A 25,800-nucleotide genomic window follows, 5' to 3' on the forward strand; every position below is an offset into this window, starting at 1 on the left:
AAGTGCAGTGCATGAGTGTGGACTGGAATTCCTGGGCTTTCTAAGAGGTCTTAGCAACAGGGCTTACATACTGATTTAAAAAAAAAAAAAACAACCTACTACAAAAGAGGCTGGAGAAGAAGCAAGGGCAAGTGGCAGCCCCTTTGGAAAAGCCTGGCTGCAAATGAGGCAAGAACACGATGTCAGTGGCTGGTGGCAGTGAAGCCAAAGCCAGTGTGAAAGGGAAGGCAAGGAGGTGCAGGTCTGGCCCTGAGCTGGCTGAGGTCTTCAACCAGCACATCACAAACAAAATAAGCTCAATATGAGCCACAGACCACAGCCACACAGTCAAGGGGAAATTATCCATTAGCCACAATAAAGGAAAGAACAGGTGAAACTGTGTTGATACTACATTGCATTTGAACTCTGTATTAGTCTGCTTCTTTTTTTGCTATAACGAAATGCTTGGTACTTTATAGGAAAAAAAAAAAAAAATAAAGGTTTCTTTAGGGACGGCGTCCCCAGCCTTTTGGGCTCCAGTGAGGGTGGATGGCACATGGTGGGAGACATTGAGGCTGAGCCAGGTGCCCATGTCGCCATCCCTCTTTCTGCCAGAACTCAGGAGGACGCCTCTACTGCCTCGGACCTTGCTTCACGCAGACAGCGAAGTTGAGGGAGGGCAGAAGGCACCAGGACCCCTGCAAAGCTGAGGGAGACCTAGGTCCTGAGAAGGCTTGAGGGCCCAGTCCCTGAGTAGGCCCTGGCCCCCTGGAGGCTCGGGAGCGCCCTGCCGCGCCTCCCCCAGCGGGTCTCTCCAGGCTGACGAAGCTCTCTCCCCTCGCAGGCTGTTGCGAGCCACGCGCACCTCAAGTGCAAGTGCCACGGGCTGTCGGGCAGCTGCGAGGTGAAGACCTGCTGGTGGTCACAGCCTGACTTCCGCGCCGTGGGCGACTTCCTGAAGGACAAGTATGACAGTGCATCGGAGATGGTGGTGGAGAAGCACCGCGAGTCGCGCGGCTGGGTGGAAACGCTGCGGCCGCGCTACACCTACTTCAAGGCGCCCACCGAACGCGACCTGGTCTACTACGAGGCCTCCCCCAACTTCTGCGAGCCGGATCCCGAGACCGGCTCCTTCGGCACGCGTGACCGCACCTGCAACGTGAGCTCGCACGGCATCGATGGCTGTGACCTGCTCTGCTGCGGCCGCGGGCACAACGCGCGCACCGAGCGGCGCCGCGAGAAGTGCCACTGCGTGTTCCACTGGTGCTGCTACGTGCGCTGCCAGGAGTGCGCGCGAGTCTACGACGTGCACACCTGCAAGTAACGCGCCTGCGCGAGGCCGGCGGGCAGGCGCCAACCGCGGGCTCTGAAGCCAACCCAGCTTAGGGGCTATCGGCCCGGGGCAGAACGGGGGTTCCGGGAGGAGCCAGCCGCCCACCCGCTGGTCGGGCCCCTGCAGCACCACACCTCTGCACCGGAGGCCCCTCCTCCGCCTCGGAGTTCCGGCCTTCCCGACCAGGACCTTCCCGGAGAAAACCTGCAGCCCATGCGCGGCCCCTTTTGGGAATGCACCGCTGTCCTGCCCAGTTGTCCCAGCCCAGCCTGTGGCCCTGCCGGTCTCATTTTGAGCGTTTGGTAAACTCGGGCCGCAGCGCAGCTATGCTGAGGACAGAGGCCCCTAAGCTGGAGTAGCCAGGGCAGGCCCAGGGCCTGTGCCACCGTGAGAACTCCCCAGCTTCTGATGAGCCGGCCAGCGAGTGGCGCCACCCAGGGGAGCTCTGGTTGGCCCGCCATAGTGAATCTTCCTCTCCAGGCATGGAGGGGACTGGCCCTGAGAGTGTGGCGAAGACACTCATAACGTCCTTCCCTGGCATTTGAATATGGGGTTTTATTTCCAATGCTGCTATATCTACCATCCACTGGAGTTAGACAGATGTGTTTCATTTTGATTTTTTTTTCTTTCTATGAAAGAAATTATTTTAGTGATAGTACATGAGTTTCAAATAATGGGAAAAGCTGAAGAAGAAAAAACAACCCAATAAGCCTGTGGTTTGTGCTGGAGTTTTTCCTTATATTCTGCCTATTTTATTTTGTATTAACATGCATTACTTGTACATATTAACAAGGCTTACTGTGCTGTTTCTACAAGTGGTCAGTCTGGTAGGTAGCATTCTGTCCTTACAACTAGTGGTGAGTCTGGAGGAGAGAGGAGCACACGGCCAGGACCAGGACAGCAGCCTGCCAAGAGCAGCGACATGGCTGGGTTTCAGGAGGAAGCAGCCAGGACAGTGGAGCCCAAGAAAGGAGGTACAGGCCAACCTGGGGAGAGGTTGCAGTTGGAGCGGAGGGTAGTGAGTGGCACAGAAGCTTAGAGTGTCCAGGGCAGGACAAGGGGCCGAGTGGAGACCTAGAGTTACGGTGCAGCGGGGCCAAGCCACCTCCCTGTGTCCACCTCCTTGGCCCCCAAGCACACAGCTAACACCCAGCCCACTATATCTGTGCCTGTTCCCATTGGCTGGGGCATGGCCTGGATGCTCATAACCTCTAAGTGGATAGTCACCAGGATGGTGAGATAGGAAAGGCCACCAGGGTGCCCTGGACCCTGAGCCTTGGGGGTAGTGCACAGGGGTGGCCCTTCCCCAAGAGCCCTAGGCCATCAGCCTTCCAGGTGGTGCACACCTCCTCACTCAGGAGTGAGTGCCTTGTGGAGACAGGTGTCTCACCTCTCCCTGCTGCCCCACCAGGATCTCTGTTGCCCTCTCTGCCATTCCACACTGGTGCCTAGTCTGTCCGCACTTCCCAATGTCCAGGCAGAGTCTAGGGCAGCAAAACCCAGGGACATGGGGTGGGGGGGTTGAAGGCAGCAAGCCCAGGTCCAGCACAGACCCCTATAAAGGCATTGCAAGCCAGCTACAAGACAGACTGCAGAGGGCAGAGGCTGCGGCAGCCTCAGTGACTCCCGGCATCAGCAGCATTGGCTGTGAGAATGATCATCCTTGAGTCCAGGGAGCAGGAGATCCATGCTGTCCCACAGAGCTGGTCAGGAGCCTGGATGCAGCCCCTTGCAGAATGGAGAAAACAGTCTCCCATCTCTCCAGGGCACAGTGTGCTGCTAGCCTAGGAGGAAGTGGGAACACAGTGCCCTGGTTGCAAATTGGGCACAGGGCATGGCTTTCCAGGCCATTTATCCCCAGGACAGGGTCCCTGATTGGCCAGCCACATGGCACCCACAAAAAGCTGGCTCATGGGGACATAAGGAGCAGGGTCTGAGGCTGCATGTGGCCTCCCTGGGGTCCTATGAGGCCCCTCAGTGTGACAACATTCAATGTGTTGAGCTAAAACCAAATACTACTTTCCTAGCTTGGCTTTGTCACAACCACACCAGCCTCCTCCAAGAAGTCTGGGGCTCAGGGAACATCCAGATTCAGTGATATGTGCTTAGCCCCTATGTGGCCCCCACAACATCCCCATTGTCCCCCTTGGCCACCAGCAAGGAGGCTGTGTCCCAGCCCCACCCATTCAGGGTCACTGTCCCCTGGCTGTCAGCTGTGCCTACCACACCTTCATACCTGAGCCCCAAGGACACTCAGCAGTGTCCCAGCAGGGTGCAGGAGGAAGAGCCCCTTAAACAAAGAGGAGGTGGAGGGGGGAAGGCTGGGAAGACGTGGGCAGGACAGCATGGAGATGTGGTGTTTGGACAGAGATGTGACTGGGAGGGCCGGTCACTGGGGACCCGTCCAGCCCACCATTACATAGACCATGGAGCAGCAGCACCGCAGCACCCTCCAGATGCAGGTGATGAGAGCCAGTGACCAGGAGGCCTTGGGACTATGTGCTCTGCAGGGCTCCATCCCTACCCATGGTCTCAGAGTCCCATACCACCCTAGACCCTGGCTGGAGGGTGGTAGCCTGATGTCCTGAGCCCATGAGCTCCTCCCCTGGGCCCCTGGGCCCTATTCTACCCCATCTTCTGTGGCATGTACACCCCAGGCCAGTGGCTCACAAGGGCTTGGAGACCTGTACCAGCTGGCATGGGGACAGAGCTGCTCTGTGAAGAGGAGCAGGAAGAGAGTACCCACACTCACTTTGGGAAATTAGTCACCACTACCTGGGCTGAAGCCATGAGGAAGCGGCCCCCAAAGCAGTAATGGGCCCATGGTCAGGCTAGTCCCACAGGTTCCAAGTGTCTTGTATACCTGCCCTAATTGGCACCTCCTGGTGCACTATGCCAGGGGCCCCAGATGAGGCCTGGCAGGCCACTTCCTCATGGCCTCAGCCCAGGTAGTGGCAGGGAGGCAAAGAGGCAGGGCAGAGTCCATCAGAAGTAGTGGTGCCCAAGGACTGGCAGGAGAGATACCTAGAGCATGCTCAGCCCTGGGAGGAACAGGCCCACACACCCACTCACAGAGCCACCTGGAAGGCCAAAGGCCCCTGCACCAAGACTGCCCCACTGGGCCCAGGGATAGGGCAGCGCTGGCCTAAAGACATGGCTCCCCAGGGTGACCAAGGGGTCTCCTTACCCATGGTCTCAGTGGCCCAGAGGGTGGTGCTGGACTGGCCCTGCCCATTCACACCACCAGCACCTGGGGTGCAGAGGGCAGATTCCGTAAGAAGCTGACAAAGGAATGGGGCATCCACAGCCACAGAGCCCCAAGACAGACACAGTTAATAGCAGCTGAGAAACTGGAAGGTGAACCCCCCCCCAGCCGCCTCCGCAGGGTCTTGGAATAGTGGCTCTCAGGGGTCCTGCTGGCCCAAGCTGCCCCCTTCTGAGGCTCCTCTGGGGATTTACAGCCCCCTCCACCACCCTGAGGAGGAAATGAGCTGGCTGGCCTGTTCGCAGGTAGTTGAGACTGCCCACGAATAACCATATAAAAGGCCCGGAGGTTGTGGCCCAGCCTCCTGCAAATCTCACACTCTTGGCTTTGAAGTCCTGGAGGGGGTGTACCCACCCCCACCTTGGGCCCCCATGCCCTGTCCTTCCTTTTCCTTTGGACTCACAATGCTGGGTCCTGGGGATGCATCCCAGCAACACCTAGGTGGAGCTATGTGGCCTGACTGGACAGTTCAGGCCAAGTTGCAGGATGAGCACCCAGGACAAGAGGCAGCCAGGAAGGCGACTGGCAAGTCCCTGGGGCCTCCCTGAAGAGGGTACCAAGCTGAAGCTTGCATGTGCCTCAGTCAGCCTATTTGCATGGCCACCACTGGGTCTGGCGAGGCTGTCTTGGGCCTAGGTCTGCTGAAAAAATAACCTGCAGCCTCATCAGCAGAGCCTGCCTGGGCTGGCACAGGCCCTTCCTGGTATTCAGCATCTCAATGGGTATACAAGTGAGCATGGAGCCATAGCCCTGAGCTATGGCTCTGAGCCAGGGTCCTCACCTTGGGGTCCCTTGTGCCAAGCAGAGCTTAGCAGCTGGACCACTCACCCCAAGAGGGAACACTGGAAGTGGCTCAGAGGGAGCTTTGAGGTACCCAGAGGTCCCTGCAGTCTGCCTTGATCTCTGGCCATAGCCACTGCCCTCTGACGCTAGGGACTTACTTCTCCTGAGTGCTTCCACCTGCCCAGGAGGTGATGGGACAGCCCTATCCTGGGGCTTGGCTGATGGTTGGGGACAGGGACCAAGGACTGGGGACTAGGCCTCGTGCACTCCAGCTTTCCCTAACAACCACCCACTCACCCTCTGGACCTACCATTCTCCCTGGAAGGTTGCCCGGGGACAAGATCCCTAAGGTTACAGCCAGCCCGGAGTGGGCCTGGGGCACCCTCACTATCCTCTGCAGCCCTGCTGGGCTAGATGTACCAGCCATCTTGAGAGTGCAAGCTTTTGGGGTGATACCCCAGACTCAGGTGCTGGCCAAGGTTCACCCTGAGAGTGGGGTCATGTTCTTCTTTGGTAGCTGCTAAATCACCACTGGATGGGGAGGCTACTGCCCTTCCAGAGAAACCCTGGGAGATGCCAGAAGGGTGAGGGCGAGAAGGCCAGGGAAGCCTGGATAGGGTTCCCAGCCAGGCAGGCATGGAAGGACCAGGCACGGAAGGATGCTGTCAGAGCCGCTAATTGCTGTTTAGCTCTGCTCCCTCTACACTCTGCCTGCTTGGCTTTTTCCCTCTCTCTGTCTCTCTGCCACTCACTTTTTATCTGAGCTTTCACAGCCACAGTAAATAGTCATTTGGCTCTCAGGGCTCTGCAAATTGGTGTTTATGGTGTGAAGAAGGGAGGGCCAGTGCCCCAAACTCTGTGGGGGTGGGGGGCACAGAGGGCATGGCAGAGGCAGCTTGGGAGTGCCGGGTATAGCCCCGTCCATCCTCCTGCCTTGCTTGCTGGATGCAGGGAAGCAGGGCCTTAGTGCAGGAGAAGACAACAGGGCAGGACTTCCCAGGAAGCTGCTGCCAGGAGAGGCAGACATGCCCAAGCAGAGTTCTGCACTGTGCTGTCAGTCAGACGGGATGGTACGGGTTTTGCCTCCCCTTCAGCCCTCATGTGCTTCAGGGAGGCCAGTGGATGGCTGGAGTTTGGAGTAGACCTGAGGGCAATACAGGCCTCTTTCTCAAGTGTTTTTATTTTCCAGGTCTGTGTCAGGGCCTGGTGGGAGAAGTGGGCCAGCAGCCTTCCTGCATATCCCTTGGCTCAAGAGTCTTCCATGGCTCCCCAGTGCCCATGAGACAGAGTCCAGGCTCTTGACTGGTGCCCCAGTGGGTGAGTGCTACAGGGTTGTGTGTAGCCTCTAATCTGTGGAGCCAGTGACTAAGCCCAAGGCAGGGACTTCAGCTGGTGCCTTCCTGTCCCACCCACAGCTACCTTGGCCTCAATTTCTCTGGTCTTGGACAACCTCGACCTCTGTGCCTGCTTCTCACCACCTTTGGCAGGGCTGTGTCCTCTGACCTCATCATCCCAGACCTTGCTCAGAATCTTTGGAGGTCCCCCTCATCCCAGAAGGTACTCCAGAGCCTCTGCCTCTCCTTCCCACCACCCAGAGCACATCACTACCCAAAGACCCTGGAAGGCCCTGGAAGTTTCCGCCTGCACCTAGGAACCTGGAATTGGCGATGCAGGTGGCCACTGCTGCCCAGCCTGTCCTTGAAGCCATGGTCCTCAGCCCTCCAGCTCTGGGCAGAACAGCTGTCAGTGGCCCAGCCCTGGAGCAGGCTGAGCAGGCCATAGCCACATCGTCAGAGCCTGCAGGGTGTGCCCAGTGATCCAGCACAGGAGATGAAGGTGGGGTCTCCAGTGTACTGTGCACGGTGCCCACCGCAGATGATACCAGACAGCCAGGGACAGTATAAGGGCAACATGAGTCTAGGGAGGGCACATTGGCCATAGCCCAGCAGCCCTCCACAGATAGAGGGCTGGGCCAACATGGGCTCTCCTCCCTGAGGGCCCCCATGGCTCCTGCCCAGCCAGGCTCAGAGAGGACAGTGGTCAGGTGACTTGGACAGGGCACAGTCACCTGGCCACAGTAGGTGCCTGGGAGGAGGATCAAAGCTGCTTCTGGTGCTACATGGAAAAACCTTCTCTGTGCCCAAGTGGGGCACTGCCAGGTTCCTCCACTCACCTGCCTGCTGGAAGACCAGGTACCTGTAAGGTAGAAACAGCTTCTCCAGCAAACTACAGACTTCCAGGTCCTGAAAATACTTGCTTCACTCTTGGGAACACTGCAGAAGGGATGGGGCTAGTATGATAGGTGCCACATGCTTCCTTCATGCCCCTGCCTTCCACCTCCTATCCTGGCCTGGTATCCAGGATAAGCGCTTCCTCCTCAGGTTACTAGGTGGACAGGACCATCTCCACTCTAATTCCTCCCTGTGCCTGCAAGCTCAGGAGTAGGGCTCGAGAAGGGCCAGATGCTTATGTGGCCCTCCCAAGGATCTGGGTCTGTGCTCTGGGTGACCTGACCAGGGCAGCTGCCAGGCGCACCCTCCCAGGCCCCGCCCCCAGCCAACCTGACACTTAACACTCAGTCTGCCAGGCAGTGGGCTTGGAGCCAGTCCACCCTGACCGGCCTCCTACTGGTGGTTTGCGGCTTCCTTTCCTGTGGGTGACGGTGAGTTTCTTTCAGGGGACAGCAGCCCTGCAGTCAGCTGCCTCGGTCGTGTCCTAGCCTGGGCACCTACCGGGCTGCCCTGGACCCTCAGCCCTGCTTGGTGGGCTCCAGGCTCTCCTGAGACTGTTCTGTGGCCCTCGGCGGCTGCCGGCCCCTGTAGGACCTGCCCTTGTCTCTCTCTCTGTCCTCTCCAGCCATGTTGGACCAGGAGGCTCAGACCCCAATACCAGGCAGGCAGCACAGCCAGCCCCTTCCCGGGAGCTGGGGCTGGGGAGGACAGGGCTCAGCCTGCATAGCACCCGACCCCTACGTGGGGACAAAAGGAGGTTGTTGGGGCTCAGGACTGGAGGAGAGGTGGGCTCGCCACGGACCCCTGCACTGGGACTCGAGAGAGCTGCCTCGCGCAGATGTCGAGGTGGGGCCCATGCCGGCGGGTGCTGGCGGCGGATGCCTTCAGCTGGGCTTTTTAATTAACCTCTGCTGGCAGCTCCAAGGGCCCCAATTAAGTGGAGAATGCGCTGGCAGAGTGGGGTCAAAGACAGGGGCGGGTTTAATTAAAGTGCAGTGGCCTGGCCAGGAGCGCCCCCGCCTGGCAGCCTCGGCATCAGCACTCTCGCCATGCAGTCAGTCACCTGACAGAAGGCGGCTAGGAGCTTGGGGTCCAAGTGGGTGGCCCCAAGCAGGCAGCACCCCCACCCCGTACCCCCGCCCTCCATCTGAGCTACTTTGTCCCCTCTACCAGTTTGTCACCTGTCCTAGAATAACACCACTCCCCGGCTTGTTCAGTAAGTACACCCCAGTATCAACAGGGTCGCTGTTTCAAATGCCACAAATAAATCCAGTGCAAATGCAGGAACATGAGGCATGCCACAGACAGAGAAAGGCAGAAAGGGCAGGTCCAGTCAAGAATTGGGCAGGAGCCCATGTGGGGAAGACGGTGTGTGCAAAGGCTGTGGACAAGCGTATGAGGCTAGGTGCTGAAGGTCAGCATGGCTGAAAACAGGAAGTGAGTGTGGAAGGAGCAGGCCACTTCTCCAAGGAAGACACACGAGCAGCTAGCCAGGGAGAGACACCAGTGCAACTGCTGTGGGGAGATGCAAAGTGAGCCCAGTGTGCACCCCTGTCACCATCACACACCTTCACACACATGGCTACTGTCAGGGCCGTGCTAGTGTGAGGGAGCATGTACAGAAGCCAGCCTGTGTAACACTGCAGGGCGGTGCAGAATGGTCTCTCCTAGGGTACAGCAGGGTGGCTATTCCCCTAGAAACTAGAATCACCCTGTGACCAAGTGACTCCACTGCAGGGAGTTGCTGCCAAGAAGAGGATGCAGCCATGTCCACCAATGGGTGGACAGTGGAAATATGGCCCACTTGTCCAATGAATATTATTCAGCCTAGAAAAGGAAAGGAAGTGTGATGTGTGCTGTCTTACAGATGAACCCCAAGGATACTGTGCTCAGTGACAGAAGCCACATTCACAGGGCTTGGGGAGGGGGCTGGGAGTTACGTTGAGGTCAGAGCTTTCATTTGGGAGAGGAGAAACTCTGGAGACAGGAGGCAGTGCTGGGCACTGAGCAACAGGGTGAGTGGTCCCTCTCTCCACTGAAACCCCACAGCAGCTATCCTGAGTAAAACTGGTTAACACAGTACATTTTTTTGTCACAGTATTCTACCAGAATAAAGAGACAGAGCAGGATGGGAGGATGGTGGGTAGAATAAGTTTCAAGCTTTGCTTGGAGAGGCCTCATGCTACTAAGCAGGGAGGGACAGAGTGCCGACCTGCCCCTCCCCTGAGCAACATTCAGACCCTGGGACCGGATGTGCATGAGTCCTTGAGCCAAGCCTCCTGCTCCCTGGGGGAAGGCCTGGGTGTCCTGCATGCTGTGTCTAAGGACACCATAGGTCTGTCACAGGCAGTGTCCTGTCCCAGCAGCACTATTTTCAGACAGGTTGTAATAAGTGCAGCTGCAGGGCCTACATTCTCCACGCCTAGCTTCCCTTGACACAGGGCTTTGGGAGTGATGAGTGAGGGCAGGAGAGCCTGGCCCTTTCAGGACTGAGACAACCAGGGGACCCTGTCAGCCCTGAGCCTGACCCAAATCTGAGCACCATCTGGACAGGCCCTGTGCTGGGGTCTCCCTGATCTGCTGGAATTCCAGTGAGGGGTCCCAGAAAAGAAATGCTTTGATCCCCAAGCCAAAGCCTGAAGGCAGTGGACTGTTCAGAGCTGTACTTCCAGCTGACCAGCTGCCCATGCTGACCATGCAGGTACACACCCAGGTGGACAGCCAGCTGGCCACCTGCGTCCACCCCAGCCACTCTGCAGCTGCGTGTGCAGAGCCCAGGTGCAGAGGCATAGGGAGGGCATGCAGAGTGTCCAGACTGTCAGCATGGAACTCCACCTCCCAGCTTGGCTGCAAGTACGTACCAAGAGGTCTGCTTCACTACAACAACGGTGCCAGGGTGGGGCTAAGAACACCAGGGTTGGCCCTGTCCTAGATCTGCAGACCAGGGAAGGTACAGGCAGGACCCCCTTCCCAGACGCTCCTAAGGAGGCCTCTACCTGTCTCTCCTGCTTCTGGAGCCACATCTCTCCCTTGTTACCTTGCCTTGTGTGGGGCTCAGATCTCCCTCTCCCTTCATGAGCCCTGGAGTTCTGGCCACTCATGTCCAGGATGCTTTCATCTCAGAGTACTCTGGAGTGCTGCCCGTCAGACCCCATCCCAAATGAGTTCCCCTCCACAGTGCTAAATGAGTAAGACCTTCAGGAAGTGCAACTCTGATCCCTTGGGGGATCAAGTAATAAACCAGGAGCCACCCCCTTCCTCAACTCACACAGGACCCTGGCAAGGCATCCCTTGCAAGAATCCAGTGCACCTGCAGTCTGCATGCAGAAGCCACATGAGAAGGCAAGTACTGCATCCTGAGGTACATGTTCTTGATGCCCAGGCTCCTGAACAGCACCCACGAGGGCTGTTCAAGCTGCTGAGGATCCAGAAACTCAGCAAGCAGTGGAGAGCAGGTTGGTTCAAGTGTTCCCTGGAACTCACACTTTGGAAGCCCAGTCTCAAACACATGCTGTATGGAACCTGGAGGTTGGCTTTGAGGCAGACCAGGTCATGAAAGAGGCCTGGGTGGCACTGGTGGCTTTATAAAGAGAGGAAGAGGCTCACCTAGTAGCTCTCCATTGTGCCTTGAGATGGACAGGCTCCACCTATTTTCAAATTGTTGCCTTAGTGGAGTCTGAGGGAGAATTTGGGTTGCCTCTAATTGCACATACTGACATCCATGTCCTACTGGGTCCCCATCTTCCCACAGAGGTTTCAAGACTCCAGAACCTTGATCACCCTACTGTGTTGAGAGGGCAGAAGGCAGAAGGCAGCACACAGGGGCAGGGTCATGGAGAAGGACCAGATCCAACACTCTGACCAGACAATTTGAAGAAAGGAAGTGATGTCCGTAGAGCAGCACAGCCAAGAATCTCTGTCTGCCTGAGGCTTGGGGAGGACTATCTGCAATGGAGATGCTTTGGGTGCTTTTGATTTTTGTCTTTTTGAGTCTCAATATGCAATTCAGGCTGGCCTTGAGCTCATCTGTAGCCTAGACTGGCCTCTAGGTTGAAACAATCTTCCTGTCTCTGCCTCCTGATGGCTGTGCGTCTTTTTTCTTTTTTTGAGTCAGGGTTTCACTATGCAGTTCAGACTGGTCTTGAACTCACAGTGATCCTCCTGAGTTCTGGGATTACAAATGTGTGCCACCACACCCAGCTCTGGGATTTCTAGGGTGAGGGTTGCACCCACACAACCATTCACCAAAACTGGTGGGCTGCACACTTAATACAGAAAATGCTTGTGTCATACACATGGCTGTGTGTGTTCTTACATGCACTTGCACTTTTATGAACAAATCCCCAGTTGAATCCAACTCAAGGCTTCCCACCCCATCCACCTCCTGTCCTCTGGCCTGTTTCCATCTACCTCTTCAGGGTGGCTGGCCTAGGATTGGACCAAATATCCCCAACTGGATAGAGCCAGAACAGATCTCTCCTGTGACCTGGACTTGCAGACTTCTTTGGCCCCCAAAGGGATGGGTTTTCTCCCCAACAGCCAGCAGGGGTAGGGTGTAACCAGGCAGCAGGTTCTGGCTAATAGGTCTGCCAAGGTAGTGTCCTTGGCAGGGTGCTGGGGCTGAGTGCTGGAGTTCAGGCCCATGAGGTTCGGGTTCCCAGAGCCCACCCTGGACCCTTGTGCCTCTTAGATACAGACCTCTTAGATAGCCAGCTGCATACACTCTGGCCCATTCAGCTGGTCTGTTTAGGCTTGCAGACCTGTGGGAAAAGCAGATTCTTGGAACAGGAAGCTCTGGGTGACCAGAAGCTCCATGCTGTCCATGTACAACCTGAGATCCGAATCAGCTCCCCAGAGGGGGCCATGGCCAGTGTCTGTCTAGTCAGAGAGGAACAAGACTATGTGTGCATGGCAGGGACCTTCGAGGATCCCCTATCTGGTAAGGTCTTACCAGTACCTAAGAGAACAGACACACTGTGACAATGATCAAACACTTCAAGATGCATGGAACTTCACTTTTCCTGGTGTCTTTACAGACTGGGACTTCTTTCGTCATTGGTTCCAAAAATAAAGCAAAGCAACCCCCCCCCCCCCAGATTTCAGTTGCATGAGGAGAACAAACAAACCATTTCTGGGTTCCTCTTATGTCTCAGATCCAAAAAGTCTGAGATTTCTATCAGTAAGAGAACCCTCAGGTCTTAGCATTGAACTTTATCTTTTTTACACAGGGTCTTGCTATGCAGGTCAGGCTGGCCTTCAGCTCACTTTGTAGCCCAGGCTGGTCTCAAACTTGCAATGATCCTCCTGCCTCAGCTTCCTGAGTGCTGAGATTACAGGCATGTGCCACCATGCCTGTCTTGTATTCAACTTTAAAAAAGAGCAATATCTTGTCATTTGAACCAGCATGGACGAGACTAGAGTTAAGTGAAATAGGCCAGGCACAGAGAGACAAGCATAGCACCCCTCACTCACATGGAAAGCAAAAAGCTGATCTCATGGGCAAGAGCACAGACTGCTGCAGGGAGAGTGGGATGAGGGAGTTGGAGGTCAGGCGCACAATGCAGCCAGGAGGGAGGACTTGCTCTTGAGTTCTGTAGCACAGGCATGTGACTGTGGTGCTCTCTATAAAGAACTGGAAGAGAGGAGCTCAAAGACTCCCAGCAAGAAGAAATGGTAAGCACTGGCAGAGATGGAAACACCAGCTGCCCTGATGTGATCATCACACACTGCAGACATCTATCAAGCCACCACTGTGTGCCCCATAAACACATACAATTACATGTGTCAGTTTAGAGATTTTAGAGCCCACAAGTTCTGATAATACTGTGTTGGGAATGCTGCCTGCACTCCAACAGGAGGAAATGCTAACCCTGATCATAACTTCATAAAGCCCCAGCTTAATGCCTGCCAGCCCACGACTGCGCTAGAAAGCAGGCCCACCTGAGCAAGTGACCTGCGGGGAGGCCGGCACCACCTGCCTGCAGACAGCACCACTCACAGGTGAGGCTCCATCTCCGCATGCCCCTGCCTCAGATGCCACCTAAGCCCAGACTGTGTCCCCTGGGATTCCAACCCCACCCCACTGGCTATGAGGTGGGGTCTCCTCAACCCCTCCTCAGGATGGATGCCCCCCACCCCTGCCACAGGGATTGGGCCAGGGAACACTTGCTGTGTTCCTGCTACCTGTCAGGACAGTGTCAGGCTGCAGGCAAGTGCTCAGGGATGGTATGGGGAGGCTGTGCTTCCTGCCCTGCCTGGCCCCACTCTGCCCGTGTCCAGATCCCTGGAAGCTCTGAGCCCTGGCCTTGGGATTTTGGAGGCTTCATGATGTGGGCAGGACTGAGTCAGTGGGCTCTGGGGATTGGCTGCTCAGCCCCTCTGCCCTCCTGGATGCCAGGTGGGGCTGGGAGTCCCAACCCTGGGACCCTGTCTTGGTCTTTCTGCGCCAGCCCGTGAAGCCACCCAGGGCTGCTAGCCAGCAACAGGCTCATCAGCACACATGTGTCCCCAGAGCTCAGGACTTTGGCAGCTATGTGTGTCAAACCCTCATTTCACAATATCCCAGGGTTGGTAGGGGCAGCACCAGGGCAGGCAGGATAGAATCCTCTTCCCATTCAGCCTTGAGGAAGCTGCCAGCATAGCAAGTGCTTCCTATGCATGTGGGCCTGGGGCTATGTGTGAGCATAGAACACAGGGACAAAACACTGGTATCAACTGGGCCTGGCCAACTGTGAGCCCCAGGCAGGTGAGCCTGCTCTGACCCTCTTATGGGAGTGAGGAGGCAGAGTCGAAGGGTCCCTGACTACCCAATGTGGTTGGAGGAAACACTAGTAGGCTGAAGTGCTGGTTTGGGAGGCAAGCTCCCCATAGCAGAGGACTCTAGAGCACTGCTAGGCCAGCAGCAGACCAAGGCAGCCAAGTCCTGGGAGACAAGGAGTGGGATGGCAAAGGAACCAGAGTTGTGGGAGATAGGCAGATGTGGGGCTGAGCTGTGTGACACTGTGGATAGCACCCAAGGGGGTTGTGAGGTCACCTATCTCAGATGCACAGAGGCTGCACTTGGTGCTGGGCAGCAGGGAGTGCTGGGGTTGGAGTGAGGTTCTGCCAGCAGCGCCTGACCCTCAGACTCCATCCTCTCCCTGCTCCCCCGGCCCCCCTCTGGCCAGAAGGGTCCTACCAGTTCTTCGGAGAGGTAAAGGCCAGGCCAGGCCATAAAAGTGGATTGGTGGGGAATGACAGAGGCCTCAATTTCCCCATGTAACTGCCTTGTGCCAGGACCCACCCCCAGATGATCCCAGGATGGAGGCAGGGGGCAGACCAGACACACATCACAGAACAAGGTGTTAGAATACAGCAGCCCATCCACACAGAAGTTGTATGCAGCTCTATTTCCATTTTATTATTTATTTTGTAGTGCTCAGGATTCAACCTAGGGTGTTACGTGTACTAGGTATGCCATTGAGCTATATCCTTGCCCCTGGTTTTTTTTTTTTTTTTTTGTCTTTTTAAGACAGGGTCTCACTCTGCAGCTCAGGCTGGCCTTGAGCTCACTTTTTGGCCCATGCCAGTCTGGAACTTTCAATGATCCTCCTGTCTCTGCCTCCTGAGTTGCTAGGGTTACAAGAGGTGCTCAAAGTTGTAGCCATTAGGTTACAAACATTTATTAGTACAGCAAACTACTAAGGCAGTACTGCTGCAAAAAGAGATGTATACATTTTTTTGGCCTGTTTTCTCTCATATATATGTGTGTATACATACATAAATATATATTGCAATTTATCTAACATTCAGACTTCACTTAGACAAATACAACTTTACCCAAGGCTTCACTGAATCTAGAACACAACTGTTTGTTGGCACTTTGCAACAAGACCTAGTTGGCGCTTAGCACAAATTAAATATCAAATATCTACAGAAGTTGCACTCATTTACATGTATACAGTGTTTACCACAGCATATGGCATAGCCATCACTGCCCATACTGGCTCACAAATTTTTTCATTTTCCTGTAAAGAAAGGGGTCCTGTGCTCCAGTTCCAAGGAAATCCCCATTTGGTCACCGGGGGCCATCCCTGGATGCCCCTCTCAAATGGCCGTCACCACTGACCGACCCCAGGGCCCCTGCAGAGTGTACAGCCGGCTCGGGTGTGCGGAGCCAGCACCGCCTGCGCCCAGGGCTTTTGGGCTTTCACGACTGCTTACTGTGTGCTCAGCGGGCCGGCACAGACTCCAGGCAGCGGAGGGGAGCAGGCCGGACCCAGACGGCGCGTTGGGACAGGCCAGGGGCACCCAAGGCGATGCGCTGAGTCCTGGCCCCTCCGGGCCCTGCGAGGGACGGGCTGGCGAGGGGTGGGGCCTGGCGCTGGCGGTGTGGCAGTCGGGCTTCGGCCCTCAGCGACACACAGGGCACAGGCTGGTGGCGCCGGCGACAGGGACGCGGGCTGGGCCTGCAGGCTGCAGCAGCCTGCGAATCCTGCCGGACTACCTGCTCAGAGGCGCCCCGACCGCCCGGCGGCCCAGTCCCCACCCCGCCTGTCCCTGGCCCCCTGTGTTAAGCCTACCGCAGCCAGTCTGCTGGGCGCTGCGCCAGTGCAGGCAGGGCGGTTCGGACGCCCAGCCTGACCACTACCCGCCTCGGCTACCGCGTGCAGGCAGGAGGCCAGGGACCCTGGAGAAGATGTCGCACTCCTTTGATCCCATGTGGTCCTCCAGGACTCGTGGCGACTACCTGGACAAGGAGAATGGCACTCCAGGCCGGCTACTCCTGAGCACGAAGAGCGCACAGGTCTCCGCTCCGGCTCCGCAGCCAGGAGCGCAGCGCCCGGGGCACCACCCAGGGCTGCCGCCCCTGCTCGCCCCAACGACTTCAGCGCGCATGCGGGCTGTAGGCGGTCCGCCAGTGCGCCCGCCCCTTCCCGGCGTGCCCCGCGGCCCCAGGCGCTGACGTGGCCGCCGTCAGCGCCGCCATCTTGTGGGAGCGAAACCAACGCCTGGCTCGGAGCGGCTACCGCTGAGGTAAGGGCGAGGGGAGATTCGCGGCCAGGGCCGGGCACTGGGCGGCCGTGGGTTTCCTGGAGCCCTCCATAATGGCGGCGCTGGCGGCGGGGCCCGGCCAGAGTGGGCTGGGCGGGCCAGGCAGGGTTGAGGGCGCGCTCAGCCCCCGCGTCGCTCCCACAGCCTCCTGGGTTCCCCGCCCGGGCACTCCCGAGGCAGCCGCAGCCCGCAGCCCGGAAGTCCCCGGAATGCCGGGTGCCCTCCAGGAAGCGGGGTTTCCTGCTCTGTGTCCTTTCGGACGCCCGCACCGGGCTGGTGAAGCGGCCGCGGGGCTCGCGGGCCTCCCGGATGAAGCGCGACCAGCGGCCTCAAGGGCTGGGAAACTGAGGTGTAGGCGGGCACGAGAGCCGTCAAGGTCATACGGGCGGCAGGGCTGGCTCGCATTTCGGCCTAGAGTCCAGTTCCTGTTTGCCCCGAGGACCGGAGCCGGGTGAGGGAGGAAGAGAGGGAGCGTAGGGCAGGGGCCCCGGCCTACAGTGAGGCACTGGGGTGGGGCGAGAGCCTCCCAACCTCGGGGGTCCGAGTGCCCCTGTGTTTTGGAGGCACTACGCGAGGTTTGCGCTTGGCGGCCTCTTGGGAACAGCGCCGTCCTCTTCTGCGTGAGACTGGGGGCCGATCTGGGGTCGACCCTCAAGGCCCATGGCCGCCAGAGAAAAAGCTGAGCCACGTTCATACCCGGGTTAGTGCCTTGCTGTGGTTCTGGTAGATAAGAAGAGCTCTTTTAACTCGCGGTCGATTTGGATCAATCTTCTTGCAGCCTTCACGGCAGAGACTGGAACCAGTGCACAGTAGTGCACAGTCCACGGCCTGTCAGATTTTAGCAGGACCGCTGTAATGTACTAGGGTGCCTCTTTCCTAGCAGGGGACAAGTCTCCCATTTCATCCCACTAGCGGGTGTGCGCCTTGTGGAAACAGGGTAGAATTCTGTGTAGATCACAGGCAGGGAAAGAATAAAGGGTCACCCTGTCTTGCTTGGGTGGTTCCAGGGGTCACCATGAAGAGCTGCATGGTAGGTGCACTGCCGAGATTAGAGTGCTCAGTTGTAGTTCAGAGCGAGGTCAGCAGTTATTCCTGCAGGCTGCTTTGGCGTGTTCTGTAGAGTAATGAAAGCTAGTGAGATGCCATCCTGCATCGTGTGTGGCCTCTGTAGCCCTTCTCTGCGCGTTGACCAGTTCCTACAGGTAGGACTCCTGACTGTGTCCTCACTCAGTCTGAGTTTTCAGCAGCACTGCAGGAGTAGAGTAGCTGGACTGTAAGGACTTGAAATACACAGTAGTTAGTACTTGTGCGGTCCAAAAGTCAGGAGGAGAAGAGTGATAAAGTGCTGGTGGCATATCTAGCTGCTGTGTTTTGTTAGAGGCATGCTATCTCCTTCATACACTATTGGGCAGAGAACCATCTACCACTGCATTTGGGTATTTTGTGGAAGTGAGTTTGAGTTGCGCTGTACTCCCCCTTGCTTAGGAGGCAGATACAGAGTTACTACTTGAAGGGTTGTGGTGTAACTCAGTGGCAAAGTGCTGCTTACCACTCCCCAAGGAGCTGGGATCAAGCCCCCAAAAAGGTGTAGGGGAAACAGTTGCTGTGGATAACAGAAAGTAGATAGCAAAAACTGGTTTTATGCTCCTCAGTTCTGATTTTAAGTCACATAGTGAAAACAAACAAACATGTACTGGAAAATGTTCCCTGTGTTGCTCACACAGTACCTGTTGGGAGCCACAGGAAAGTAGGAGACTGATCAAATATGTGTAGGTAGGATTGGGCCTCATTGCCTAAAGCAAACAAGCTACCTCAGTCCTGAGAAAAACATTCTGTTGGGTTCAGGTCAGCTGTTAGTCCCTAGACAACCTTGTGTTGTGTGTCACAAACTTAGCAAAAAAAAGTATAAAGGATCATTTTGTTGTGCATAGAGTTAGTCTTGCCCATCTGGCAGACTAGCGACCACCTAGCCCAGCTTTTGTCCTGTGTATCTTTTTCATTCCTGCCGCTATACCTCCCCGGGTAGAACCATTCACAATAAGACCAACAGATCCCTACAAATACCAAGTGGAGAGGGTTTTCGGACATTTTCACCTGTCAAGCCACCTCTACTTAGGATCAGACAGGCTTGCAACTACAGGAAGGGACATTGCTTTTTCACTTTACTAACAGGTAATGTGGAATGGCAGCTACCGAGGCGATCCTGGGACAGATGGCCATCAAGATCTAACTAAGAGAAGAAACCTGTTGTGCTGGTTTATGAATAGCATGTTACTGTGATTTGAGAGAGCTCCATATTTTTCTGATTCTTCAAGTTAAACATTGCACTGATATGTGGATTTAAATCTGCTCTGAATCATAAGCCTGGCTCACCAAGCTTTCCTCCAGGAGCTGTGGCATTTCCACTTGACAGGCTTCAGTCAGCAAGGGTTTGCCATGTCATTCAGGGTTGGTCTCTTGGCTTACATAAGACATTTTCCTCAGTTGACCTTTCACCTCCAAAAGTTAAGAGTGGAGGGAAATAAACTATTCACCTGTCATAGGTAGCCACAGGGATCTGAATTGGGTAAGAATTCCTTTTTTGTGCTATATCCACCCCTCATTGGAAGAGATTTTCACCTTCCTGCTTGGAAATAAAGAATAAACGGGAGTTACAAGTATGTGTGTGTGTGTGATTGTGTGTATGATTTCCCAGTCATAACTCCCACTCAGGTTCTTGTCCTCTTGTGGTTAGTATGAGCCCTTTGAAGTGTGGTTGCAACTCTTGGATGATTGCAGCTTGTCACCATTCTGGAAGGTAATTCAGCATTCTCAGGTGGGTATGATCGTCCTATTAGCTAGAAAAAAAAGATGACAATTTGACAAAGATGCTTTCACACTCCTTGTTCTTAGGAGGATCTCTCTTAAGCACTGACAGAGTACTTTTACCCTATCCATTATTAAGGGTTGAAAGGACAAGTGATTGTCTGTTCAGCACCTTACCTCCAACAATGTACTCATTTCCTGGTTTTTATTCACAGTAGTAACAGTGGTTGGCACTTTTGACAGCTAAAGGGAAGAGTCCCACTCCTAGGCCCTGATAACTGCAAAAGCTTGAGTGACAGGAAGAAAGAGACAATAAAATGTAGCCAGATATTTGTAGTCATAGCAGTTGGGGATGATTCAATTTCAGAAGCAAGTGTTTCCTCATACCTATGAGGATCAAGGGTCACTAGTAGTCTACAAGCATGAATGGGCCTGAGACTTGATTATAATCCATGCACATTTTAGAAAATTAAGAGTATACACTGGGGGGGGCGGGGAGATGGCTCAGTGGAATAAGCACTTCCCTAACAAGTGCAAGGCTGAGTTTAATCTGTGGTTCTGCAAAAAAAAAAAAACCCAAAAAAACCAAAAAACAAGGAGTATACACTAGGGGCCAGGGAGATGGCTCAGTGGAATAAGTGCTTCCCAGGCAAGCACAAAGACCTGAGTTCAATCCCCGGTTCTGCCAAAAAAAAAGTATACACTACATTTTAAAAACTAATCAGATCTGTTAAAATAAGCTTCCTTCTAGGGGCTGGGGAGATGGCTCAATAGAATAAGCGCTTCCCTGTCAAGCGTAAAGGTCTGAGTTCAATCCCCAGTTCCGCAAAAAAAAAAAAAAAAATAAAGCTTCCTTCTCTAAAGGGATATTAGTAAGCTAAGAATCATTCTTTTTTTTTTTAGACAGGGTCTTGACATGTAGTTCAAGTTCATGTAGGTCTTGGTCTTGACTCACCTTATAGCCGAGGATGACCTCAAAGTTGGTGTGATCCTTCTGCCTCAAGCCTCCCAAGTGCTGGGATCATAGGCATGGGCCACCACACCCAGCCCCAAAGGGCTTCTGATTATGTTTCTTCTTTGTAAGAGACTCTTTGTTTTTCATTGTGCAATACAAATGACAACCTTTTTTTTTTTTTTTTGTCGCAACTGGGGATTGAACTGAGGCCCTTGAGCTTGCCAGGCAAGTGCGTATTCTACTGAGCTATCTCCTCGGCCCCTGCAAATGACAACTTTGAAGATGATACACAATGTATTAACTTACTAGATGATGTTGTTATAAAATTTTCTTTTATTTTTGCATAAAATTTTAAAACAGAGCTGGTGAGATGGCTCAGTGGTCTAAAGCATCTACTTAGAACAAGTTTAGCAAAGCACAGCGACTGAGGTTCAATCCCCCAGCACCACATGCCAGCCAGCCCCGCCCCTGGTGGGCTGAGCTGGCCACACACACACACACACACACACACAAATAAATAAAATTAAAAAAAAATAAAACACAGAAGGCTAGGGTCAGCCAGATAGCTTAGCAGACTAAAGCTCCTGCTTAGGCAGACTCAGGGGTTCTATTCCCCCCACACACACACATTGTCATGCTGGCCCTGCCCCCAGGGCTCCCTGAGATGGCAATTGAGACTGCACATGGTGACATGGGCCTGTAATCCCAGTGCTTGGGAGGCTGAAAACAGGAGGATCACTAGGAGTCCAATGTGTATAGTGAGAACCCGTAGACCTGGAACTAAACACATTTTTAAAAAAAGTATTGGTATGATATAGGTTCACATAGCCAAAAAGTGGCTATCTAGATTTTATCTAGACTTGCTTTTGACTAGTGGGAATAAAGGTAGAGTTAGATGTGCTTGTGTCTTCCTGTGCAACTTCTTAACCTTCTGTAGTTGAGAATGCGGTTCCTCATTGGTTGAATCTATTAGTCTGTATTTTAAGTACTCATTTTTGGTGGTGAAATTTTTTTTTTTTTTTGTTGGCAGAACCGGGGATTGAACTCAGACCCTTGTGCTTGCCAGGCAAGTGCTTATTCTACCGAGCCATCTCCCTGGCCCCAGTGGTGAAATTTTGCTTAAGGTATTTACAACTTTTAGCATTGCTCTCTGCTAAAGTGATACTGTGTCATGAAAATTACTGGGGAGATTAACTGAAATGTATTTTAGCAGTTAGTAGTAGTTGAGGGCAACTTTTCAACACACTCAGAACGCTCCTGTGGCCTTTCTAATTGAACACAACAGAGACTCAGCAGGCTGCAGTGTCTCCCCAGGCCTGGGTATCCACATCCTAAAAGTCAAGGAATTGTTCAGACTAAAATATAGTTTAAAACAACCTGATACTTGTTTTACTCTGTGAGTTTCTCCTGACTAGTTTTGTAGGAAAAATGTTTTCAAGTGTGCGGTTGGTCTTTTTGATACCAAAGGCCCTGGTAAGTGTGCCATTGCCTTTCCCTGTGGTGGTTAGTCACCTGTGAGGGGTCTCATGGGAGAATGTGGGAGCCCCACTCAGTGATGAGAAGTGCAGAGCTGCCTGTGCTAGTAAGGATCCTTGGTAGTGGGGTAGACAGGCAGACACTGGAGCCTTCCAAGGATGGGGTAATTATCTGGGGAGGTGGGGATGTTACATGACTGAGCACATTTGATGGGGTGAGGGGTGAAAAAGTGAGAGCTCTGCAGGTCTGTGGGAACAAGTGGGAGCTTCTTCATGATCCAGGATGGTTGGCACAAGGGCCATGAGGTGGGTGGGTAGATGGGTGGGCGTCCTCATTGGGTTTGAAAACCTGCCAGGAGCAGTGTGGGAGGATGAAATGCCTGCTGTTGAGTGGTTCTGATCCCTAGAGCATCTGTGTTCCCTAGAAAGGGTATCTTGAAGTTCATGGGAGCACTTGTGGCTATCCCAGGCGGCGAGGCAACACTGGCACTCAGCACAGAGGCAAGTGCGTACTTGTGTGGCTTTCCTGTGAGTAGAAACGTTGTTTATAGTAGCCTAAGCTTCATCTGTTTTTCCCACATACAAAGACAGGGCCATTTATTTATCAATATGTCTGTCTGTCTGTTTACTTTTGTATGTTTTCCAGGGGTGCAGTTACCTTGTAAGTGTTTGTCTTCAGAACCTTGCCAAGAGATGTTCTGTGTTTCCAGGGGGGAAAGGTCATGTCACAGACATGATATGCCCTTGGGGTTGGTGACGCAGCACACACTGCCCGGAAGACCTGGTTAGGACCCCTCCCTTTATGCTCCAGTGTGTCGTTGCCTAGCAGTAAAGCAGGTGTTTCAGTAGATGTCACTTCCCTTTCTTTTTTTCTGCACTTGCCAGTGCTTATTCCACTGAGCCATCTCCCTGGCCTCACTTTCTTTCACTAGTGCATCATTGTTGGGTTAGCCTCTTGGGGCTCTTTGCAGTCCTTTATGCATGCCAAGTAGGTTGTCTCTTGACTTCCTTTTAGGTAGGCAGAGACTTTGTTTTAAAATGTCTGTAAAAATAAAAAAATAAAAAAAATATCTGAGATGAAGAACCAACCTTCTTAAAATGTCTGTAGACACTTGGTTGTGCCATTGTGGCTGATATAAGGACCCTGACATTGTAGGCAACATTTCTCACCAGATTCATTTGCTGGGGGTACCCTGTGGAATAGGAAAGGGGGTGGTCTCCAGGGCTCAAGTCTGAGGAACCAGGAGAAAGCTCTTAAACACTCCACATGGGGGAGGGAGGGAAGAGGAGGAGTTGGATGGAAAAGCTGCAGTTGGAAACTTAGGATCATCTGAAATAAGTGGGTTCACCTGGAGAGCAGAGACAGGTATGTCAGTGCTTGCAGGGTCCCTGGGGATGAGGGGCAACATCAGCAGGTGTGTGTTTTAGGGAGGCTTTCTGGACAACAGGGTTCCTCAAGGATAGTTGCCTCCAGGGTTTGTGGGGACTGTCCTGTCCTTTTGTGTGTCTGGCAGACCAGGATGGGGTGGAGCAAGACTGCTTCTCAGCTCAGAAGGCCTAGTGACAGCTTTCTTTCTCCCCCAAGTTACTCTTTCTTCGGGAAGAGCAAGTCTTTAGAAGAAGGCTGTTTTGGCAGTCCTTCTCCCCCTCCTCTTCCTCTTCTTTCTTCCTCCTCTTCCTCTTCCTGTTCCTTTTCTTCCTTTCTCAAAATGAAAAGTTCCCTCAAAGTAAAAATCAAGTATTAGAGGTTGGCTTAATCACTGGTCAAGCCTTGCCTACTCTTAAGTGGTTTGAGGAAGAGCCCCTGGGCTCTTTGGAAGCTTATTTGATGCACCATTAGCCGTTTGCTATTCCAGTTCTTGTTTTTTCTTCTCTGGTTATGGAAAGGAGCCACTGGGGTGGTATAGGGCCCCTCCTTTATTTATTTTTTATTTATTTATTTTTTTAATATTTATTTGTGTGTGTGTGTGGCCAGCTCAGCCCACCAGGGGGCGGGGCTGGCTGGCATGTGGTGCTGGGGGATCGAACCGCGGTCCCTGTGCTTTGCCAAGCTTGTTCCAAGTAGGTGCTTTAGACCACTGAGCCATCTCACCAGCCCCAGGGCCCCTCCTTTAGCACTTCTGGGGGAGAGCACCCATCATGTTGTGTGAGGAACACAGTTAAAGATGACAAAGGTATGCCCTTCCAACAGAAATTTAGACTGGCCACCGTCCAGTAGCTCAGTGGATTAAAACACCTGCAAGCAGAGCAGGGGTTCTGATCCCGGGTTTGCCGTGCTGGCCCCAACCCCAGGGCGCGCTAAGACAGCAGTTGAGACTGGGCGTGGTCGCGCGCTCTTACAATCCCAGCTCTTGGGAGGCTGTAAGCAGATGGATCACTAGGAGTCCGATCTAGTAGTGGGACCCTGAACACCCTGTGCCTGGTTGCTGCTCTTTGTGGGAAGTACACAGTGGAGCTCCACTGAGATGCCCTGACCATACTGTGAAGTTATCCTCTGCTCCTTACTGCACACTAAGGGCCTCTTGGTGAGTTTTTGGGACACACACTGCTAGCCACAAAGGTTCTATGGATCTCAGTGTTAGGTAAGGGAATTGTCATTAACCCAGTATTGCATTGTCCTCCCTCAGTTCTGTGCTTTGAGAACACATACGTTTCTGTAGCTAGTGCTATACTAGTTCACAGGTGCATATTCCACCGGTGTGCACAAGAACAAGTGAAAGGCCAGGTTCCAAAGAGAACAGTCAGGTGGGACCCAGTGTCTCACCAAGAGTTGGAATCTCTTTTTTTTTTTTTTTTTTTGTTGTTGTTGTTGTTGTTTTTCCCCAGAACTGGGGATTGAACTCAGGCCCTTGCTCTTGTCAGGCAAGCGCTTATTCTACTGAGCCATCTCCCCAGCCCTGGAATCTGGTTGAGGGCAGCAAAAGTCTTCCCTGTGAGCACCATACTGATCCCCACACTGATGGTCTCCTGACCTCAGGGTTTGGTGGGGGAGTGGGCTCATAGCACTGCAGGTTTTTACTCTGGAAGGTATGGTGCACAGTGACAAATCAGGATTCTTTTAAAAGTTTTAAGCATGTGAAGACTTGAATTTCACCCCACCTGGACATCAGACCTGGTGAGTAAAGCCCTCTCTTAACTCAGAAGACCAGCAGGTGGTATAGGCTGTGCTTGGTGTGAGGCCAGGCCTGAGCCTCTGGTGGCCAGGAATCTTCATCTGTCATGGTTTACATGGTTAAAAATTCCTTTGAGCTGACCAGATGCATGTTTGCCCTTCCCTGTGAGCATGCTAATTAAGTGAGGATACTGTGGGTCTTGTCTTTTCCCTACAATCAGCACTTTCTTATTCCTCTTACAGAAGTTTAATGAAATAGTGAAAAAGTACAATGCAGCACTGGATTAAAAGAAATGCCAGAGTGGTTGGGGTGGTACATATCTATAATACCAGTACTTTGAGAAACTGAGGCAGAAAGATCATCCCAAACTTAAGGTCAGCCTGAAGTCCTAGCAAGAATTTGTCTGAAAAAGGAAAGAAACATCAGGGCTGGAAACCTGGACTGTGGCTGAGGGCATGCAGTAACCCAAGGCTTTAGGAACAGAGTACTTGGACTTGTCTTGGTGTGCAAAAAGCAGTGTGTACAGAGAAAAACGTGGCTGTGTTGCACATGAAAGTAGAGGAGCCTTTTTTGAATTAGGATCCTCCTGTGTTGCAGATATATCAGGCTTTCACATAACTGATAATCTGCACGTGTATTTCATTATTGGAACATGATAGCTCTTTGAAAGCAACATTAAAATGTTTTACAGGGGCTGGAGAGATGGCTCAGTGGTCTAAAGCACCTACTTGAAACAAGCTTGGCAATGCACAGGGACCGCGGTTCAATCCCCCAGCACCACATGCCAGCCAGCCCTGCCCCCTGGTGGGCTGAGCTGGCCACACACAC

At 53.6% G+C, this 25,800-nt stretch overlaps 3 protein-coding genes and 1 long non-coding RNA gene across 5 annotated transcripts in view; all 4 read left to right on the forward strand.

Moving 5' to 3' along the window:
- Positions 1 to 2,189, forward strand: part of Wnt3a (Wnt family member 3A) — a 33,841-nt gene extending 31,652 nt beyond the window's left edge. Inside the window, exon 4 of the mRNA XM_023707764.1 lies at positions 824 to 2,189. Coding sequence (XP_023563532.1) covers positions 824 to 1,303 — 480 coding nt within the window. The 3' untranslated portion in view covers positions 1,304 to 2,189. The remainder of the gene's footprint in view (positions 1 to 823) is intronic.
- Positions 2,190 to 7,945: 5,756 nt separating this feature from the next.
- On the forward strand, positions 7,946 to 11,600 carry LOC111814410. Its single transcript, XR_002819409.1, has 3 exons — positions 7,946 to 8,022; positions 10,974 to 11,046; positions 11,343 to 11,600. It is a non-coding gene; the product is annotated as an uncharacterized LOC111814410 (long non-coding RNA).
- Positions 11,601 to 14,824: 3,224 nt separating this feature from the next.
- Positions 14,825 to 16,551, forward strand: LOC111814408 (translation initiation factor IF-2-like). Its single transcript, XM_023707768.1, has 2 exons — positions 14,825 to 15,597; positions 15,677 to 16,551. The coding sequence occupies exons 1-2, from the start codon at positions 15,524 to 15,526 to the stop codon at positions 16,533 to 16,535; spliced, it is 933 nt and encodes a 310-aa protein (XP_023563536.1). The 5' UTR covers positions 14,825 to 15,523; the 3' UTR covers positions 16,536 to 16,551.
- Arf1 (ADP ribosylation factor 1) overlaps positions 16,510 to 25,800 on the forward strand; it is a 16,805-nt gene continuing 7,514 nt past the window's right edge. The window contains exon 1 of one of the 2 annotated variants that reach the window (XM_004647506.2): positions 16,510 to 16,606. The gene's annotated coding sequence lies outside the window, so the exon portion shown is untranslated. Of the gene's footprint in view, positions 16,607 to 21,414; positions 21,509 to 25,800 lie in introns of those variants that run through there. The other variant, XM_023707772.1, reaches the window with a different exon arrangement.

This window comes from Octodon degus, unplaced genomic scaffold (genome assembly GCF_000260255.1).
Source record: "Octodon degus isolate 3935 unplaced genomic scaffold, OctDeg1.0 scaffold00310, whole genome shotgun sequence".
NCBI lineage: Eukaryota > Metazoa > Chordata > Mammalia > Rodentia > Octodontidae > Octodon > Octodon degus.